General features: G+C 37.2%; 1 protein-coding gene across 6 annotated transcripts; it reads left to right on the plus strand.

The window, feature by feature from the left end:
• Positions 1–9,036: 9,036 nt before the first annotated feature.
• On the plus strand, positions 9,037–19,808 carry LOC121984981 (endo-1,4-beta-xylanase 1-like). 6 transcript variants are annotated; one of them, XR_006113037.1, is made up of 13 exons: positions 9,037–9,204; positions 9,269–9,334; positions 9,416–9,451; positions 9,858–10,222; positions 10,321–10,462; positions 14,868–15,214; positions 15,308–15,449; positions 16,153–16,523; positions 16,656–16,833; positions 17,126–17,656; positions 17,803–18,932; positions 19,344–19,398; positions 19,497–19,808. XR_006113037.1 is itself a non-coding variant. In XM_042538192.1 (11 exons), exons 1-11 carry the CDS (start codon positions 9,064–9,066, stop codon positions 18,913–18,915), a joined length of 3,432 nt encoding a protein of 1,143 aa, XP_042394126.1. In that variant the 5' UTR covers positions 9,037–9,063; the 3' UTR covers positions 18,916–19,129. The 6 variants fall into 6 exon arrangements, 5 of the variants coding, with proteins under 5 accessions (XP_042394126.1, XP_042394134.1, XP_042394143.1 ...); XM_042538192.1 differs by lacking the exons at positions 19,344–19,398; positions 19,497–19,808 and having other exon boundaries at positions 17,803–19,129; XM_042538200.1 differs by lacking the exons at positions 19,344–19,398; positions 19,497–19,808 and having other exon boundaries at positions 14,871–15,214; positions 17,803–19,129.
• Positions 19,809–22,141: the final 2,333 nt, after the last annotated feature.

Raw genomic sequence — 22,141 nt, forward strand, 5'->3', positions numbered from 1 at the left:
GATGATAGAATACTATCAGCTGGACAAATTGGTTTATTGCAGTAATGCAATAAATCATGATTTATGTGCACAGTTCTATCACAACCTTGAAAGGGTTGATGATAGAACATACTCCTCTAGAGTTGGTAGTATTGACATTCAGCTTACCCCCACTTTGTTACGTACCGCTTTAGGGCTTAGAGCGTCAGAGTGTACCTTCCTTTGTTACCCCGGTAGAGATCTGCCATTTGGCGATCCTTACTCTCATATTACGTTAGACACTATCTATACGTATTTTTTTGGGGGGGGAGAGACCACTCGGCTTGACTGAGTTCAGGTCAGTTTCTCTTAGAGTCCAGGACTATGTCATGTATAGGGTCCTGACAGCCTGTATTTTGCCGATCTCATCTCGGGATATCCTGAAGATGCGATCTTCACATTCATTCTTTCTATATACCTTGAGTCATCATCGGTTGGACATTGATATAGCCTTACACATGTTCCAGAACATCATCTCAGCATCTAGTACAGTCACTTCCCGTATAGTGCATATGCCCTACTGTCATATTTTGACTTCCATCTTTTCGACCATCGAGGGTATAGATGTGACCAGAGGAACAGTTATCCCTTTAACCATATACGACGAACTAGGGTCACGCAGTTGTAGACTAGCCCGTGCTAAGGTCAACGCTGATGGAGTTCTAGCCTGGACAGGTCGACCACAGCCAGCCGATGCCCCTATCGATCCAGAGGCCGAGGATATACCAGGCGAGGGAGAGGAGTGACCCGATTTCCTGGCAGAGGACTTTTTCGCAGATCCTTCCACCTCTGCCGGACCCTCCACATCAGCAGGGCCTTCATCTTCGACATCACTCTCCATCGAGGATAGGCTCGCCCGACTTGAGGTTCACTCCATCGAGACTCGACGCTCCCTCTGATCTCTCCGATCCGAGATAGCTGCAGGTTTCGAGTCCCTCCGAGGCGAGATACGACGTCAAGGACAGCCACAGCCGGCACCTGAGCAGCCTCTAGCCGATCCTCCAGCTGACGATCCACCTGCTTGACTCTATCCTTTTAGATTGTCTGGATATGTCACTCACTTCTTGGATCTGGATATCGTACTCATCTTTTGGATTGTATTTTGGATTTGGTTATCTGATGTTTAGCTGACTTATATTTAATTCAGTACTTATGAGTATAATTTCAAAATCACTTTTAAATTGGTTTTTAAAATATTGGAAAAATAATGATTTCAAAATCCCCTTTTCTTAGAATTTTCAAAAATTGGACTTAGTTTAGGCTTTACCCTAGAAATCATGTTCCCCTAGAGTTAAGCCAGAGCATCTCACAAGCACCTAGGTATACCTTGCTTGTGTTTGAAAAACATAGAATGGTGTGAAATGCATAGGGTACAGCCTGGACTCAAGAATGCTTATTTCTGTGCATCAATATGAGTCTGGGCGTTAAATACGTTATTAACAGTAATCAAGTCAAGTCTTCCAGCCTTAGTTAAATCTAAGTAGATCAAATAACTTGACTTGACTAACCAGGTGAAAGCTACTGCCCTCTAGGCAATCAGCAAGTAGCTAAAGGTTAGACATTTGGTGAAGGAAATATTAAGTTTAAGCATGCTTGTACTTTAGGGCTCTAATACCTGTTCAAAAAAAAATTTTGGCCCATGCTTGGACTTAAGGACCAATCAATTTAATTAAATTAAATTTTAGTTTTTCCCTCTTCTTCCTAAAAATTAAAAATTAAAAAGTTCTTACTCCTATGTTTTCAACATTAAGTATTGTTTTATTTAAATTAAGCTAAGTGTCTTTTCAACTTAAGCTCTATTTTCAAAATTTAATGTTTGCAAAAGACTAAGTTCATATAGAAACCTTTAAACTTTTTCAAACTTAGCAAACCTTCAAATCTAACTTTTTATAAATTCTTGCTAAGTTATTTTTACTTACCTAAAAGTATTAAAAATCATTGCTTTCAAAATATTTTTTCTTAGTTAAAAGAGACTTCAAATTTCTTTAAGATTTTCAAATTTTAGCTAAGTATATTTCAAAAACAACTAAGTTTCAAAAGTGGCTAAAATTGTTCTTAATAGTCTACTAAATATTAGCCTTTTTAAACTTAGGTGAAATTTTTTTTTCCAAAGTCAATTTACCATTTATAAGTCTAATCTGTTTTTCAATAAGAAAAATTTAAAACTGCTTAAAATTGTCTTATTTTTTGATAAATGGCAAATGGGAAGAGTAGGAAATTCAAAAATAGTAAAAATCTATCTAATTCAAAAGTAAAATGAAGCCCTGAATTAAGGGGGAGCTTCACAAAAGTTTAAGTGTTAGCTTAAGTTATGCTTTTATTTGAATTTATAGACTTAAGCTTGCTCACTTAAAATCTTTTAATATACTTATGCATTTATTTTACTTAACTTTGAATTTGGGTTGCCATAATAAAAAAGGAGGAGATTGTTGGTGCGGGAAGCATCCGACGATCGAACCTAAGTTTTGATAATGACAAAAGATTCAAAGTTAAGTTGTGTGGTGATCTAACGGTCTGAATGAGATTGCAGGAAAGTCCTAAGTGTACTTAGGCAAAAGCCCTAGCTGCGGTTAGGCAAGGTGAAAACCCCAGGGGGTGATAACCCTAGGTCATAGAGGGTGGTAACCCTATGCGGAAAGTCTTGGTGGGTCGAGTGCTTCAGGCAAAAGTCCTAGGGGGGTAACCCTAGGTGGAAAGTCCTGGTGTCGCGAACCAGGTGAAAGACTGGACCAACCGGGAAGTGGAAGTCCAGCAGAAAGTCCGGAAGCATCGAGCACCGAGCAAAAGTTCAGTCGATCTGGAGGATCGCACTGGCAACAGGTAAATCTCCTGAGTGGAGTAAGTGAGGACGCGTTCCCCGTAGAGGGAACAGTAGGCGTCGGGTCGACCTAGGGTTTCCGGTTGGAAATCCGAAGTCAGACCCGAACAGGCCGGAGACTGTCATTATATTCTGTTATCATATTTACTGTTGTTTGGTGCTAACTTTGTTTTGCAGGGTAAGTGTTTGGGACTAACACTTTTGCAGGACCAAAGGAGCACAAGTTAACCTCGGATGAACAGTGTCCGAGGCGCCTCCATGGAGCTTGGAGGCGCCTCGGGTGCGAACCGAAGCCAGCTATCGAGAAGGATTGGAGGCGCCTTGAAGGAAGCTCAAGGCGCCTTGAACAGGTGGTTTAAGGCGCCTTGGACACTGATGAAGGCGCCTTAAGCTGGATAAGAGGCAGCGGTCAAAGCTTTATCGCAGAATTATTTGCGGGATAATACTTAGGGATTCAAGGCGCCTTGAACACCCTTTATAAGAGGGTTTCGACCAGCAGCTCAAGATATCTGATTCCAAGCAATCCTTACGCTACAAGCTGCTCAAGAAACGTCCAGAAGTGCTGTTACAAGCCCCGACAACCCGGAGCTTCAGATTCTGCTACTTTATTGTTGTCGGTATAATTTGTTTTAGTGCTTTCAATTGTAATATCTTATTGTACATTTTTACGAGATTATAGTTGTTGCCCACGGAAAGCGATCAAGGATCGCGGGCCTTCGAGTAGGAGTCGATCTAGGCTCCGAACGAAGTAAATTCCCCTATGTCTCTGTGTTTGTGTTTATTTATTCCGCTGCGTGTTTTTAACTCCGATAGTTTTACGAATCGAACGAATTAGCCGCGAGCGCTATTCACCCCCCTCTAGCGCGTCTCGATCCACTCGGTCTCACCATCGTGTGTGAGATGGTTGACTGGCAGTAGGGGTGATCAGGACATGTCATTGGCATCATACGCATTGATGCATTTATTTCTTGTGTTTGCTGCATTTATTTGCTACATATTGGATGGATGCATTTGTTTGACATGTATACAGGATTTCTATACCTCTCGATTTATTATCCATATATTAGGTCCTGGTTAGTACAGTTGTTCTCCTATTTATTTCAATTTGCATTTATCCTTCTTATATCAGGAGGTTGTATGCATGATTAGTGCTATTTGTTATTTTCTTTATTATGCATATTAGTAGTTACCCGCTGAGGAGTTGACTCACCCCGTGAATATTTACTATTTTCAGGTTGAGGCTGTCCGGGGAAATTCCAGTCGCCAGTCCCCTGCAGATCGCGAGGGTGTGTGTTTTTATCTTTTGGTTTTCTTATTACTATCTAGACTTGTTCTAGTTTTGCCATTTGGATATTGTATGATTTTATTGTCGATGGATTTTATTAGATTTGTTTTGCTACATGCCTGCCTGGACGACAGAAGAGGTGAGTTGATTTTATCGTTGTGATTTATGTTTTATGGGTGTAGTGGAGTAGGATATAAGTTTTGAGCTTTATGGGTGTAGTTGAGTAGAATTTTTGACTTGATTTTTCCTTATCGTTGTATTAGTTTTTTTTATTAACTGCCTGGATGTTGCTTATTATTTATATATATTGTTCCGACCGTGTTGGCCAAGGTATCTGGATGATGTAGTAAGTTTTAGATTGTCACCCGTTCAGGGAAGATGCTGCCGAAATTTCTTCTGGCAGGGACTTCCTCGGGGCATAACAGTGACGAATCCATAGATTCATCTCGGATTGGAAAAAAATGAAAAAAATAAGTAAATGAGTCTGAAACCCTAAAGATGAACCTATAGACTTCGAAATAATATGAAACCAATTTCTATATGTTTGTTTTATTCTCCTAATTATATAAATGCCTCATAAATCAATTTGACAAAATATATTGAGTGTAGTAATTTTTTTAACACAAATTAGGTCACATTCTTGTTAAAAAAAGTACTACTTTCAATATATTAGATTAAATTGATGTTTGAGGACAATTACATAATCAAGAGAATGAGATGAACTCATAGGAACTGGGTTTATGTAATTTTAAGCTATCTACATCCATCTGTCGGTATCTCGGTATCAAACACATATATATATTCAATCAATAACTTTTTTTTAGTATTAAAGTGCATCTAATCCACTTAGCTATACAAAAAATTATATTAGGTCAAATTAATTTTTAAAATCATTTATATAATGAGGAGGACATTAAGACGAACACATAAAAATTGGTTTCATGTCATTCCAAGATCTCTAGGCCTATATTTAAAGTTTTGTACATAATTATTCTATTTTTTTTTTCAATCTGTGATGAATATATGGATTCGTCCCAGACTTGACGACAAATTCATCGATTTGTCACCAAATCTTGGATGAACCCATGGATCATCATCAAATCTGGAACGAATCCATGGATTCGTTCCAGATTGAAAAAAATAAAAATAAATGAGTCCAAAAAGATGAACCTAAAGATTTCAGAATGATATGAAACCAGTTTCTATGTGTTTATCTTTTTCTTCTGATAATATAAATGTCTCCATACATCAATTTAACAAAATATATTGAGTGTAGTGATATTTTTAACATGAATTAAGTTAAATTGGATTGCATTCATGTTTAAAAAATCACTGCTCTCAATATATTAGGACAAATTGATATTTGAAAGCAATTACATAATCAAGAGAATGAGACGAACTCATAGGAATTGATTTCATATAATTCTGAGCTCTATAGGGACGAAATTTAGGGATAAAAAATTTTAGCTCCAAATCTGCAACAAATTTAGGGACAAAAAAAGAAATCATCGCTAATTAGCAACGAAATTTACAACTAAATAGTTTCATCACAAATTAGTAACAAATAATATTTGTTGGTGCGGGAAGCATCCAACGATCGAACCTGTATTTTGATTATGTCAAAGGGTTCAAAGTTAGGTTATCTTGTTATCTAATGTGTGTGAATGAGTTTGTAAGAAAGTCCTAAGTGAACTTAGGCAAAAATCCTAGCTATGGTTAGGCAGGTGGAAAACTCTAGGGGGTGGTAACCCTAGGCGGGAAGTCTTAGCGGGTCGAGGGCTTCGGGCAAAAGTCCTGGAGTCGAGGACTCTAGGTGGAAAGTCCTGGTGTCGCGAACCAGGTGAAAGACTGGGCGGGTCGTGGAGCGGACGTCCAGCGGAAAGTCTTGGAGCCTCGGACGCTGAGCAAAAGTCCAGTTGGTCTGGAGGATCAACTAGCAACAAGTAAATTCTCCTGAGTAAAGTAGATGAGGGTGCGTCCCCGGTGAGGGAACAGTATACGTCGGTTCGACCTAGGATTTTCGATCGAAAATCCGAAGTTAAAATCGGGCAGTCCGGTGACTGTCAAATTCTTATGCTTAACTTATTTTGTTGTACTAAACTCTGTCTTGCAGGATGTGTTTTGTGTTTTGGACTAACCCATCTTGCAGGAGGTGAAAAAGAAGCAAAAGCCTCGGATGAACAGTCCTGAGGCACCCTCCATGGAGGTTGGAGGCGCCTTAGGTCACTGGTTGAAGACCTCCGCGCAACAGGGCAGAGGGCGCCCTGGACGCTGAGCAGAGGGCGCTCCCTCATGGAGCTTAAGGGCACCCTGAACGCAGGTGGAGGGCGCCCTCCATGCAGTTGGAGGTGCCCTCAGGAGGATAAGCCGAGAAGAAGTCAAGGCTTATCGACGTTGCATTTTTGGCGGGGTTGAGGGCGCCCTCCATGGTGTTGGAGGCGCCCTCCACGAGCTTTATAATCTGGTCTCGAGCAGTAGCAAGGGACAACAACCAAAACGCGATCCATCTTCCGTGCATTGGTCAAAGAACCACCCGATAAAGTTGTAGCAAGACACCAACAACCTGAAGCTTCAAATTTCCTATTCTTAAAGTTGTTGGTATATGTTCTTATTGTACTTAATTGCTATACTATAAAATTGTACTCTTGCGAACTTATAGTGATTGTCCAAAGTAAATGCTCAACGAGCATGGGCCTTGGAGTAGGAGTCGCCCCAGACTCTGAACCAAGTAAAAAATCCTTGGTGTTTGCGTTTGCATTGTTTACTTTTCCGCTGTGTTTACTCAAAAGTTTTCCAAAATGAAAGTGAAAGCCACGAGCGCTATTCACCTCCCCTCTAGCGCTTTCGATCCAACAATATTTTGTTGTCAACTTTTATCCATTAGTAGTGTTGATCAACGAATATCATTGTCCTATGTCGTATAATGAGTTTGTGACAAATTGTATCAAGTCTTTACAAGTTCGTGTAGGATCTGTGCGATCGATTGTGGGGGGTGAATATTGATTAGTCACTCTTCTTGATTTTATTGTTCGTTAGTTCTTTCTATCAGAGTTAGTATACAACAAAAAATAGAATAATAACTAAAAGACAAAGAAATGAAGTCACACAGATTTTACTTGGTTTCCAACTCTTAAGGTCAGTATGTCCAAGGCTTAAGTACGAAAGGGGCTCATCCACTAGATCTTCCCCTTTTTGGAACTTTTCTAGAGGCATAGAAGCCACTTACAAATTATACGCAAATAAAAATAAGAATTAAGTATGAGCGTATAAAATATAAGCAAACCAAACCTTGTGCTGATCTAGAAGTCTTGAGCGTAGCACAACCCTCTTGGAGCTTCCTCAGTTGTAGAGCTTTACGTCATATCCTTTATTCGTGAGTCTTCTCTGCATCTGAGCACATGGAGTGTGAGTAGTAGAAGAAGTATTGCCTTGAAGGCTTTGTTCAAAGGGACTTATAGAGACTTATTTCGGGCGCTTGGAAGGCCTCCTAGGTGCCCCTAGCTCGACCTCATCAGATCCGACTCCATCACAAATTTATCAAACTTCGGGCGCTTGGATTAGCCCCTGGCACCTGGATCTTGTGCCACATCATTTGCTGAATTAATCCTCTTTGGCTTAGTTTGGACCATCCAAACACTTAGAACATAACTGGACGCTTGGAATAAATTCAGGTGTCTGGAGTCAAGTCCAGTTTGGAAGCCTGAAGCCCCTTCCGGGTGCTCAGATTCTGACCACCTTCTAGGCTTGGTCTGGCTATTTCTAGTTTGTGTCTATTTGCTTTTCCAGTCTTGCTTCCAACTCCAAGCTTTTGTAAGATAAACATACAAATACAAACAAGTAACCTAGCCTACTTCTATAAGTCTACCTAACTTACTAGACTTACCTTTTGCTTGGAGTTCACTCCTTCAGGACTAAGCATCTAGGGTTCACTTTCCTAGAATTTTCCTTTGTCAAGCATTCAATCACCTTGATCTGCTTGGACTTTTGCTTAACATCCAGTTCTCACTAACCTATTAGGTCTTTTTTTTTATAAGTCATCTTGCCACCCTTGACCTAACTAGACTTTTGTCTAACATCTGGTTCTCACTAACATACTAGGTCTTTCCCTTGTTAGTCATCCAGTCATCATTGACTTGACTAGACTTTTGTCTAACATCCACTTCTCACTAACCTGTTAGGTCTTTCCCTTGATAGTTATTCAATCACCCTTGACCTTATTAGAATCGCCTTGCTAGTTATCTGGTCAGCCTTTAACTTGACTGGACTTCTCTTTGCTAGTCATCTAGTCAACATTGACCTGACTAGACTTTTCACTTCTAAATATTAGGTCATGCTTGGATAACTCTTGGTCAAATCCGACCAGACATAAGTATATTGTCAAATATCGAAATTCTGAAAGTTGATTACACCAACAATTCAAAAATTCAATACTGCTTTTAATTTACACGGTTAAATTTAAATTTGAGGACATAGATATATTAAGAAGAATTGCAAAAGTATATTAGTTTTGATTTAAAATTATTTAGAATTTTCTATGTCTATTAATCAATTTTATTTGAATCACTTTAAGTCAAAATTAATATACTCTTGCAAGCTTCCTTAATATATCTATGTCTCACATTGAATTTGATAATGTAAATTGAGAATAATAAATTTTTTTTGAATGGATTAAGAAAAAATTTAAATGTGGAAAGAGTCTATGTGTTTTTTAAATGTAAGTATGCCAGTGAGAGTTCCTTATAAATTTAGTGTTTTTTAAATGTATTTACACGGTTCAGTCTAGTTTAGTATAGTGAAACTGCAGGGTGGGACGGTGGAGGGGTTGATTTGGGAAAATCAAATCGGTAAGGGGTCTATTTCAGAAAATTAAAACTGGAGGACGTTCTTGGCATTTTGCCAATTCGTTTCCTTCAAAGCAAAGGAATACGAGCAGAAGCGAAGAATGGTTGGCGATCAGTTGGAGGTCTCAGCAGAAGCTCAAGGAAAAAACAAAAATCACATTTCCATGTGTCTCACTGCCTTCTGTTGCCGACCCGAGAGAAGCTCCTCGCCTTCCAACCTCAAATCTTCACCAAATCCGATCGTGAGTAAAATATCCCTGCTTTAATTCATTAATTCACTTTTTTTTATCATGATTTTCCTCATAGGAGATTACAGAGGCGTCGGCCAATCCGCAACCTGGCGGTAGCAGCTTTCACGCAAGCGGCTCCCAGGTGTTTATTGTTCGATATTCCCCTTTATGTTTCATATCGCTTCAGACATTTTTTGTTTCTAAATTCTGACACCTCATATAGGAATTAGAAGATTCCCTCCCTTCTGGTTCTGAACAGGTAATATCCAGCTTCCGTTTTCCTTTTTTTTTCCAGTTCTTTTATTCTTATGTTGTTTAGATGGGATTTTTTGGTGATTGGGATTTTACGGCTTGAACAATCAATGGTTAGAAAACATGAAATTGTTCTGATATTAGCCTCCTATTTCCCTGGTTAAAGTATGATCAGCACTCATTTATATAAGGAACTTGAATATTTAGATTTGTTACTTTAGATTATACTTTACAAATTCATGAAATAGAAACATTTCAATTTACTTTTACTGCAATTCATCTCTAGTATCATCACAATACTACTTCTACCCTGCTTTTTTCCTTTTTTTTTTTTTAATCCAAGATGCATTTATCTGAAATTCTTATATGGATCACTCCTCCTATAGAATAACATCTGCAAGTTTTTCTAGCAGAAAGTCAGAATGAGTCTATGTTCACTGTCTGGCCAATCATCAAACATTGTTTCAAACCATGACTTCTCAAATGGGCTTGAGTCCTGGCATTCCAATTGTTGTCAGTCTTATGTTGCATCAGAAAATTCTAATTTTGTGAATGGAGTGAAACCTCTATCCGGGAGTAATTATGCTGTTGTCATGCAAAGGAGCGAGAATTGGCAAGGTCTGGAGCAAGATATCACTGATAAAGTCATTGCTGGAGTAAAGTATATTGTAACAGTGTTTGTTTCTGTTCATGGAGATTTCCATGGAGCAAGTGGAGTTCAAGCAACATTGAGAATAGAGAACTTAGATTCTTCAGTTAGCTATGTTTTTATTGAGAGGTAGTCCATTTTATACAGTACTAAGGAACTAGTTAATTTTCTGCCTATATATATTTTTTCTCCTGAGAATTATGTAGATTCATATTAGGATGTTTCAGGATCTTGGTCTCTCAAGATTGCTGGAGGAAGTTAGAAGGTTCCTTCTTACTAACAAGCAACCCAAGGCGAGTAGTTTTTTACTTGGAAGGGCCTAATCCTGGTATTGACTTGCTCATAGATTCTGTAGCTATTGCTTGTGAGGTACATCTCTTTCTATGCAAAAACTGCAAATCTAATTCTTTTTTCAGTTTGTGTATTCACTTATAGTTCTCATTTCTCCAAATGGCCTTTTTCTTTGATTCAACATTCATTTGCTTCATCCATAGGTACATTTTTTTTCAGGTTCGGTGTAGCTTGGGAACATGATAATATGTTGCTTAGCTATGATTACTTCCATGTTGTTGGCATATCATTTTAATGTTGTTTTAATTCTTCCTCTTTACTCCACTATCTTGAATAAAAGAGACTAAATTTATCCAATCCATGAATATTGGAAATTTTCTACGATGCACTCATTGGGGTGTCAAACATGATTAAGAATGTAGCTAAATAGGCTAATTGAGAGTTGACTAGGTGCCACTATGATTTATGATCCGACTCTTTTTAGGAAGTATATTTTCAGTACTGTGTCATCTTTTCTACATTTTGTTGAACATGCAATCATCAATTGTTCATCATAAAAAATAATCATATGGAAGGTGGTTTGAAATTGTCCTTATCTCAATAAGCGATAGCAATAAGCTTTAGTGTCTACTCCATTTGTGTAGATTAAGCTTAACAAAATAATTGTATGTCTATCCTTAACTAGTAAATAGATCAATTTTGCTTATCGTGAAAGAAAGATTTAGGAAACAATTTCCAAGCAACTTTCTAATCCATGGAATACCATTGCTTCTAGGTTTCTATCCCTACAATACCCATTAAACTAATGTACATTAGCATTTCTGTATATATAACTTCTATATGTCCTGGATTTTGGTTTCATCTGTAATAGTCAATCAGAGTCAATTTTTCGATTACATATGAAAGTTTCTCTTGCTTCAACCTAGGCTGACACCAAGCCATTCCACTGGGACATGTGGTGGTTGACCAAATCACGTCTAATGACATCATTATTGAATGACTATTGGCCCCCACGGGACGTAAATCCTTGCATCCTGTATAAAACCAAAATAGCTGAGGTGGTAATTGGATGAAGGTTTGCCACTTCAGATCGAGGGGTCACCTCAGGGCTGGTGGGACATAAATCCCTACATCCTGTATAACCACCCCCGTGGCGGAGGCCGAGGGGAGAATGCTTCGCCTTTTTTTTTTTGGCAATTGTTGAATGACTATTGCCCTTCTTGTTGGACTTCAGGATGTTAGCTATAGGTGACTATGACAAAAGTGTAGTATCATTCAACAAATGGAGAGGCAAGATGTTGATACTAAATTGATGTAATACAAGAATACTTTGATACCAAATTGATATAGTATAAGAACACTCTGATTCTAATTTGGTACAAGATAAACTTGACTCTGATTTCAAATTGATAAAGCACAATAACACCCAGATATCAAATTGACACAACATGATGACTCTTTAATACCAAATTGATGCAACACTAAATTGAACCCTTAAATCATGCAAAAAATTGAGACAAAATTGATGAAAGAGATAAACTATCTCATAAAGACATAAAGAACCTCACACATAGGAAAAACCCTTACATAATGGAAGAAAAAATTTATTAACTAAAAACTGAGTAATACATAGGAACATGCTAGGTTTATTGAATCAATACCAATTAATTTTGAATAAAAATATCATTAATTGGGAAACACAATAATCCCAATAAGCCTCTCTAAATTAAAAGATATTTTTATTGACCTAAAAGATACCATGACTTTCGACTCCTAAAATTACAATGCTTGTTTTCCAAAGTCTTGGAAAATAAACTCTTAAATCTTAAAACTTCTCACAAACTATTTCCTAATCTATTGTATTAGGCCATCTAATACATTGTTCTTTAGTGATGAATGATCTAAGGTTATTAATGGAAGTTTCAAAATGTTGCTAACTTTGAATTTTTAAGTTCAACCTCCCCACTATTTGTGCACAATAAAGCTAGCGTCGAGGGAACCTAACTTTCCCACTAGCTTAAACTGCAATTTCTAGTATAATTGGCTCTAAAGAAGTGTTGCTACATTTATTCATACAAACTATAAACTTGCCACCAAATCAAATTAAATGAAATCTTGCTAATAGAGGTGTTGCAGCACCATTGTTGGAGATGAGGTCACTAGGAATTTCAATATCTTAATAACTGGAAGAATATTGAACAATAGAGAAAATCAAGCATTCTTTTTATTGAGAATGAGGCGATCACCCTATCTACTAAACCCATGCAGATCCTTGGTGCTTTGAGAAATGTCCAGTGTAAGAATTGCCTTCTTAACATACCTTTACCTTCCACAACACTAGTAAGGTTATGTAGCACCACTACTGTTACACCACTACAGACTTACCACCAAATCAATTCTAATCTTTTAGTAAGGTGGAACTTCTCAAGTACCACTAACATTTAATGTGTGGAAATTCTTGTGAAATAGATGCATTAAATGCTTTCGAGAGAATCACTTTGTCAATGCTTGTCATATTGAATGACATTGTTGGCATTATTGGAGACAAGTGTTGGATCGAAAAGAATTTAGATATCTCCACAATTGCATGATATTGTCTTCTTTGGGCCTAAGCCCTCATGGTTTTGCTCTTGGGCTCTACCCAAAAGGCCTTACACCAATGAAGATATCTTTTTCTCTTATAAACCCATGATCTTTCCCATGTGTTTTCAATGTGGGACTATGTTTGCAACCTTGCAACCCCAACAATCCCCCCCTCAAACAAAGGACCACAGACTTCCCATGTCCGATCCGTGACCCACCAGGTCTTCTTGCCCCTCGGTCCACCCGACCTACTAGGACTTCCTTGCCTAGCCGCAACTAGGACTTTCTGCCCCTCGGTCCACCCGACCTACTAGGACTTCCTGCCTGGTGTTTGGTCCTCTTGATCCAAATATAGGAGCCCCCACTTTCTTTGTTCGAGGTCAATATTGTACCCACATGGCTCAATCAGGCCATAGCTCTTGTGCACAGTTGGCGGTTAAACCTTCTGGCAGTCCGGGCTCTGATACCAATTGTTGGATCGAAAAAAATTTAGATATCTTCATAATAGCATGATATTGTCCACTTTGGGCCTAGACCCTCATGACTTTGCTCTTAGGCTCTCCCCAAAAGGCCTCACACCAATAGAGATATCTTTTTCTCTTATAAACCCATGATCTTTACCATGTGTTTTCAATGTGGGACTATATTTACAACCTTGCAACCCCAACAACAAGGTCGCTAGGGATTTCAATACCCTAGTAGATTGAACAATAGAGGAAGCCAAGCACTCCTTTTATGGAGAATGAGGGGACCACCCTATTCACCGGACCCATGAAGATCCTTGGTATCTTGAGAAGTGTTCGCTTGAATAATTGCCTCCTTAACATACTTTCACCTTCCGCAATACCATTCTTATTATGTCTGGCAAGTTGATGATTGCATGCCACCTATGGTATCCTAAACATTGATAGAGTTGAAGAGAGAGACTTATGATGAGACCCCCCCGGCTCATTAAAGAGAACAACCAATATCTATACTTATGCCTTTTACATAGTCACTCCTGCTTTGCTCCTAGTTGTCAACAATACTTAATGAGCAGCTTTTCACCATAGTGAAGCTAGTAGTTGTGGAACCAGTCACTACCGCTGTATTCATGGCCCCCTCCCTAACAAATTTTAAGTGTACCTTGTATATTTTAGCAACTACTGCACAACCAACAAAGATATCTAGTTCTTGCTCTATTTTAAACCCTTCCTATTCTTCTAATCTACCCTCTCTCCCTTGTACTATAATACAAATAGCATTCCCATGTCTCCCACCAGCCCCACACTGCTAACAATATTAAGAAGACTTGCTCCAAATTATGGTTTAAAATTTCGTGTCATACTGGGTGGCACAAGCGGAATTTATCATCTTGTATTGAAACTGTATTGGTACGATATCAAAACTATATCGTTTAGGTCATAAACCAAAACTTTAATATGGTTTGAAATTTTAAACTATGCTCCAAACTATTACTAGGTCTAAGGATTATTGTAGATCACCGTTGTCTATTCTAGAGCAACTTGAAGGTCATGACCTTGCTTCTTATTCATTAATATTTGCCTCAGATTGAGCCCATGATGTATTCCCAATTACATCTCTCCTCTAGGCTTACTAAAAGCATTGATTATGGATGGAGCAGAACCCCAGCTTCACCACTCGAAGTGTTGTGACATAGTACTTGCTTAGAGAAAGATTCCAATTTTCCTCTATCTAGTGTAGAAGAGAGATTCTACCAAAATCTTAGAAGGAATTTCCAAGCGATAGGCACTATACCCATTGAAGCACTAGTGCCATAAAAGAGATATTTGATCAAGATACTACTTCTGTCCTATTGTTTTCATTAATCAAGATGCATTTCTCTGAAATATTTATATGGATTGTTCATATAGAATGACATCTGCGAGTTCTTTTATAGCAGAAAGTTGGAATGACTAGTTCACCGAACATTGTATCCAACCATGACTTCTTAAATGGTCTTGAGTCATGGCATCCCAATTGTTGCCAAGCTTATGTCACATCAGGAAATTCTAATTTTTTGAATGGAGTGAAACCTCTATCTGGGGATAATTATGCTGTTGTGATGCGGAGAAGTGAGAATTGGCAAGGTCTAGAGCAAGATATCACTGATAAGGTTGCTGCTGGTTTAAAGTATAATGTAACAGTGTTTGTTGCTGTTCATGGAGATCTCCATGGAACAACAGGAGTTCAAGCAACATTGAAATTAGAGAATGATTCTTCTCTTAGCTATGTGTTTATTGAGAGGTATTCCATTTTATACAGGTTAAAGGAACTAGGTTTTTATTAGTATATATCCTTTTTCTCCTAACAATTATGAGATCCATTGGGCTGTTTCAGGATCGTGGTCTCTCAAGATTGCTGGAAGAAATTGGAAGGTTCTTTTTCACTAACAAGCAAGCCAAGACGAGTAGTTTTCTATTTGGAAGGGCCTGATCCTGGTATTGACATTCTCATAGATTCTGTGGCTATTGTTTGTGAGGTAATTTTTTTTTTCTTTTCTACTTGGAAAACTGAAATATAATTATCATTTCGGTTGTTTCACTTTTAGTTTCTTTACCAAATTTGTCTTTGATCAAATATAAACTAAGTCAAAGAGTATTGAAAGAGTAAAATCTATCAAAATTCATCTATCAAAATTAAAGCATGCAGAGTGTCATCACAACATAGTGCCAAAATTGTACCCTTCCAGCTAGCCACCAAAACTTTGCTTTTTGAATAATACTTTAACCTCAGTTGAAATGTAGTTGAGATGCTTAATAAATTGAGTTACTGCTCTAAAATTCTAATTCAAATGTTTTTTTTATTATTTTCTATAGACTTAAATTTTAATGAAAACAAGGCAACAAAATAAAGTTCATCTGAAATTGAATACTTCTAAGCTTGCTGGTGCCAGCATGGCACCGCCCCTAAATTGTGGAATGGAGATCAGTACTCTACTACAGAATGAGATTTAAACTTTGATCCCATTGCTCAAATTAAATTCAAATGGAATCAAATAAATTTTGTAAGAATAATTAAATGTTAATTAATTAGAGACATAAATTGGACAAGTCAATTGTACTCTAGTATATATTCAAATGGTTGCCTATTGCTTACTATCTGCTTCATTTTGTTATGCCATGGCTTCATTGTTTTTTTATTCAAAAATGTCTTTCCTTGATTAGTTCTCCATATAATGACAGGAAGTCATTACATATCGGGTTTCAAGTAATGATGAAGATATTTCAAATAATGATGAACATATAGTACATAATCCACAGTTTGAAGATGGATTAAATAATTGGTCAGGAAGAGGATGCAAGATTACCTTATGCAGTTCTCTTTGCAATGGAAAAATACTTCCTGTCAAAGGAAAGTTTTTTGTTGCAGCTACTGAGAGAAGCCATAACTGGAATGGGATTGAGCAAGAGATAACTGGAAGATTTGTCAGAAAGCGCACATATGAAGTTACAGCTCTAGTTCAGATATTCGGGCATACTAATAATGCTGGTGTTCAATTGACTCTATGGGTTCAGTCTCCAAATGGTCGGGAACAGTACATTGGCATTGCTAAGTAAGATTTCTCTCACCTTTGTATTTTGTTATTCCTTGGCACATTCACACTACGATAAATTTGAGTGATTTACTTTTGAAGAAAAAGCATAAGTGATTACATTTTTCCTAAGAATAAACATTGCTTAAAAAGAACTCAGGCATCAGACAAGGAGTGGGTACAATTGCAGGGGAAATTTCTTTTGAATGGTGTTGCTTCAAGAGCCATTCTATTTATAGAAGGGCCAAATCCAGGTATTGATATACTCGTCGATAGTGTAGTTGTGAGGCGACCAATAAAAGCTGGAAGTTCAGTTCCACCTATTACTGAGGTTGGTATAACTCGACCACTGAGTCCATCTAACATGTTTTTTTTACTGTGTTAATTTTCTATTTCTTGAAAATGCTTGGTTAATTAATAAGGACCTTCGGTCTTTGCCAGCATCATAACAATTTTGTTATTCTTTTCACTCTCAGTTCTGTCATGTTCTTTTGCTCAAATCCCTGCTATGAGTACTAGTTTCATTTGGTGTTTGTTATCCTGAAATGACATACAAGCATGACTGAGTGGGAGGTTATGGACAAGATATTGATTTATTTTTGAGGATACATGCTGTCTTGCAGGTTGATTCAGAGGATGCTAATGTAATCAGAAACGTCAGTCTCACTGATGGTCTTAACCAATGGAATCCTCTAGGCTCATGCAAGCTGAGCATTTGTACTCATCCACAGAGCTTCTCGCCAGTGGAGTATTCTCTCAGTTTTTATCAGCCACAAAACAAGAGATATATCCTGACAACAAATCGCACAGAAACATGGATGGGCCCTTCCCAGATAATAACAAACAGGATTAAGTTACATATTACTTACCAAGTTGTTGCTTGGGTTCGTCTAGGTTCAGGAGCAAGTGGTCCTCAGAATGTGAATATAGCACTTAATATAGACAATCAGTGGGTTAATGGGGGACAAGTGGAGGCAAATAATGATAGATGGTACAAGATTAGAGGATCATTCAGGGTTGAGAAAAAACCATCCAAAGTAGTAGTTCATGCTCAAGGACCCCCATCAGGTGTTGACTTGATGATGTCAGAAGCACAGATACTTCCTGTTAATAGGAAGACAAGATATAAAATTCTTAAGGAAAAAGCTGACAAGGTACTTATACCAATTTCTAGCATTTATTTGATGTATCGCTATAATTTACAATTTTATTTTGTATACCTTTTAATTCCATATTCTAATTCTAGTATTGTATCGGAAAGACATTTTTATTTTATAGTTCTTCATACATTGATGTGCAGATAAGGAAGCAGGATATTGTCCTTAAATTTATAGGATTTCATGAAGATCTTTCTGGTGCATCTCTAAAGATTCATCAAATTGAGAACAGCTTTCCTATTGGGGCTTGTATTAGTAGATCGAACATTGAGAATGAGGAATTTGTTGATTTCTTTTTGAAGAACTTTAATTGGGCTGTATTTGGGAATGAATTGAAATGGTACCATACAGAGCCACAGAGAGGACATTTCAATTATAAAGATGCAGATGAGTTGTTGGATTTCTGTCAAAAACATGGAAAACAGACAAGGGGCCACTGTGTTTTTTGGGAGGTAGAGGATGCTGTCCAGCCATGGCTAAGATCATTGAGCAATATTGAGCTGATGAAAGCTGTCCAGAACCGCCTTAAAGGGTTACTAACCAGGTATAGAGGGATGTTTAAGCACTATGATGTTAACAATGAGATGCTCCATGGATCATTCTTCCAAGATAGACTTGGAAAAGATATCAGAGCATACATGTTTCGTGAAGCCCATCATCTTGATCCATCTGCTGTGCTCTATGTTAATGATTACAATGTGGAAGATGGATGTGATCCAAAGTCGACACCTGAAAGGTTGATTGATCAAATACTTGATTTACAGAAATCTGGTGCACCTGTAGGGGGGATTGGTATACAATGTCACATTAGTCACCCAGTTGGAGAAATCATATGTGATGCACTGGACAAGTTGGCAGTATTAGGTCTCCCGATATGGTTGACTGAATTAGATGTCTCTGCAGTAAATGAACATGTTCGAGCAGATGACTTGGAGGTTGTTCTTCGAGAAGCCTTTGCACATCCTGCTATTGAAGGAGTCATGCTTTGGAGTTTCTGGGAACTGTTCACTTGCAGGGATCATTCTCATTTAGTTAATGCAGAAGGAGACATAAATGAAGCTGGTAAACGGTTCCTTGCTCTGAAGAATGAGTGGTTATCTAATGCCGATGGCAAGATTGATGCTTCAGGTGAATTCAAGTTTAGAGGATATCATGGTACATACTCTGTTGAAATAAGCACCAAGTTTAAGAGCATATCCAGATCATTTAAAGTTGAAAAGGGAGATTCTCCTGTTGTAGTGATAATCAATTCATAGTTGCATGGTCATTTAAGGTATGAGTGATGAATTTTTCCCAGTTTTTTTTTTCGAGAAAGATTTGACGCTTTTGGGTGTGTTTGTTGGTACATTATTGAGCAACTTAAGTGATTTTTTCTTTTGGTAAAAGATGAAAGGGAGATTCTTGAGACTAAAACCTCAGAATTTGATTTCTTAATTTTGAAATAATTAAATTCTATTTGCTATTGTCTTATTTTCAAGAGAATATTGGTGCCCAAGGAGCATTTGATGTCAGATATTCTCCATCAATTTTAAATAGAGGAATATTAGGAGAGTTTTTGTACACAATGAGGATAGACTTATTTAGATTTCTATTTGCTTTTGTTATCATACCATATAAATTGATTTTTTTTCGTGATGTATCTTTAAGGCTAAGTCAGATTATATTGATCTTTGTTTTTTTTCAGTGGGTGTTTGTGTTTATCATTGTGGTTCGAAAGGAGTTCATTGGTTGCACACAAGGTATTTTCTATATTGGTTTCACTTGTGGGAGTTCGATTGTGTAGTTTTTCATTTCATGGTGGTGATTTTGCTTTTTGTGTATTAATTTGACCCTTTAGATGGTGACTTGAGGTGGTAGATTCAAGCATCTTTCTTTTTTTGGAGTAACTTCTATCATGGTGGCAATAGGCGAATACGCTCGCCCTCAGCGCTCCCGCCAACCCATCCTAGGACGAACACGGAGGAGGTAAATCACGAGCGGTTATTAGCCTTTGGAATAGTGACTAGTACATAAGGGAGGTATTTATCTCGATTTTGTCGAGATTCGAATCTCAGACCTCATGATGACAACATCTCATGTGCTAGACACTATATCGTCCTGACTAGAGTAACTTCTATCAATGACCATTTGATAGTGACACTGTCAAAAGGATATTAAATTGTGTCTAAGGATGGTTAAAACTTCAAAAAACATGAGTAGGTACTCTCCCTATTTAGTCTTATTTTTTAGTGAAAATTAAGAATGTTAAATTATTGACAAGAGGATTACCATGGTAATCTTCTTTACAAAGACAATATTAAAATGACAAGAGATTGGTTGGGTAAGACTCATCCATAGCATCAAATACCATGGTTCTCTATTAAAGAATGCATTTGCTCATATAAGTGTAATATCACCAATTATTTCCATCTTAGAAGTAGGTTGTATAAGCCACACTTTGCAGATGATAGAGATCAATTAGGATTCGAGTAGTTTTCAAAGTCTAAGTTCGTGTCCTGTAAAAATATGTAAAAAATAAATCTCCGGACAAAAAAATAGATGAAAACAATTTAAAGGTAATGAATATATGCCAAATATGCTCATGCAATGGAACAAATACATGTAATAATATAAACACATATATTCACGATCGGAACTAATGAGATGCATGCATAATGGAATTGAGAGGCATGATTGCATGAAGGAATTAATCAATTACTTATTGACTAATTCAAATTTATTAGGGTAAAATATAAAAGGGTGTTCTTTATTTTTATTATCGTCAAAGGAATTTCCCATGTTGAAAAGTATTAAAATGGTGTTGTTACCTTAAGCTTTCTTCCCTAATTATTGTTTTTACTGTTAGGACCTATAAATGGCTGGGGTGGGGCGAAAAACTTTTAGTGTGCTTTTTTAATTTCATTCTTGTCTACAATGTTAGTTATGCGGTGGATGCAACAAAAATAATAATTTAAGACGAGAATGAAAAACAACAAATATAGAAATGATTTTACGTGGTTATGCAATACTCCCAAGGTGGTAAAAGGTGAATACGTTCGTCCTCAGTGCCTCCGTCAATCCGTCTCAGAACCAACACGAAGGAGGTAAATCACGGATGACTACTAGCCTTTGGAATAGTGACTAACAGTTATACAATACTCCCAAGGACTCCTATTCCACGATCTTAATCCGTAAGCTAGATCATCCCTCGAAGTCACCTCAGATTTTCTTTTTATTGGTCAACAACAAAAGGTGGTGAAACCCTCTTGCAAATTCCTCTTACAAGAAGAAGAGAAGAAATGAGAGATTACAAGAATTGAGCATGTGAGAGCAAAGATAACAAATATATGAATATGCCTTTAAACTATCCTTTATTTGCATTGAGTTCAATTACTGTTTTACAAAACTGGTCAACATTAGTTGATTGCACAAAGGCCACCAGTCGACTGCTTCGGTTGTTGATGATGATTACTGTCAAGTTAGACCAACAACTCTTTATTGTTTGCATCTGTGTTGCAACTTGCTTATCAATACTAGTCGATTGCTTTAATAGTAATTGGAAAAGATCAAGTCGTTTACAAGCATTGTCAGATAAACAACTTTACTTCCATCTTTTCCTTTGAGTAATTCACTATTTCAATCGACCGCTCCTTGATCAGCCAACTACTTTGGTAAGTCAAAATACTATGAATTGAATACCTTATGAATTGTGGTATCAAGTTTGAGGTTTTACTAGTTGACTAATAATAACTCATCAATTGAGTTCTTTACTCGAATTCAGAATGTTCTAAACAAAATATCCCATGTTCTGGTTAAGCATAGATTAATCGTTCATCTGAATTGACTTCTTAGTCTATGTCTATCTTTTCCTTTCCTTCTAAGTTACAAACTTACTTAGGACTTACCTTTACTTGTTAAGAGGTTTTTCATACCTTCCAGACACCTTGTGCCTCCAAGTTTTCATCTTGGTAAGAAACTTTTTCGTGCTTCTTGGACTTCATCTTGCCAAAAAAACTTCCTCATGCTTCCGAGATTTCATCTTGTCAAGAAGTTTTCTCGTGCTTTTGGGATTTCATTTGTCTAGCATTTTGTCCTCGACCTGTTGTGTCTTCATTGCCTAGCATGGTGTTAGTCAATTGGTAAAATTTGATCAATAGTAAATCAAACAGTCGACTAAGGGTCTTCTATTTTTAAAAAATTGACATAAAGTTAAAAACTAAAAAACTTTAATAGTACTCAATTTTGTACCATTTGAAGATTCCATTTAAAATTTGTCTTCCTAATAGTACTTTAGTTCCTTTATATAAGAACAAAGAAGATGTATAAAATTGTACAAATTATAGGGGTATTCAACTAATGAGTCATGTCATAAAACTTTTGAAAAAATTAATAGAAAAAAAATTAAGAAAGGAGACCACGATGACTAAAAATTAATTTGGATTCATGCTTAGAAGGTCGATAATAGAATCTATACATATTCTTAGATAATTAATTGAAAAATAT

Source organism: Zingiber officinale, chromosome 1B, assembly GCF_018446385.1.
Source record: "Zingiber officinale cultivar Zhangliang chromosome 1B, Zo_v1.1, whole genome shotgun sequence".
Taxonomy (NCBI): Eukaryota; Viridiplantae; Streptophyta; class Magnoliopsida; order Zingiberales; family Zingiberaceae; genus Zingiber; species Zingiber officinale.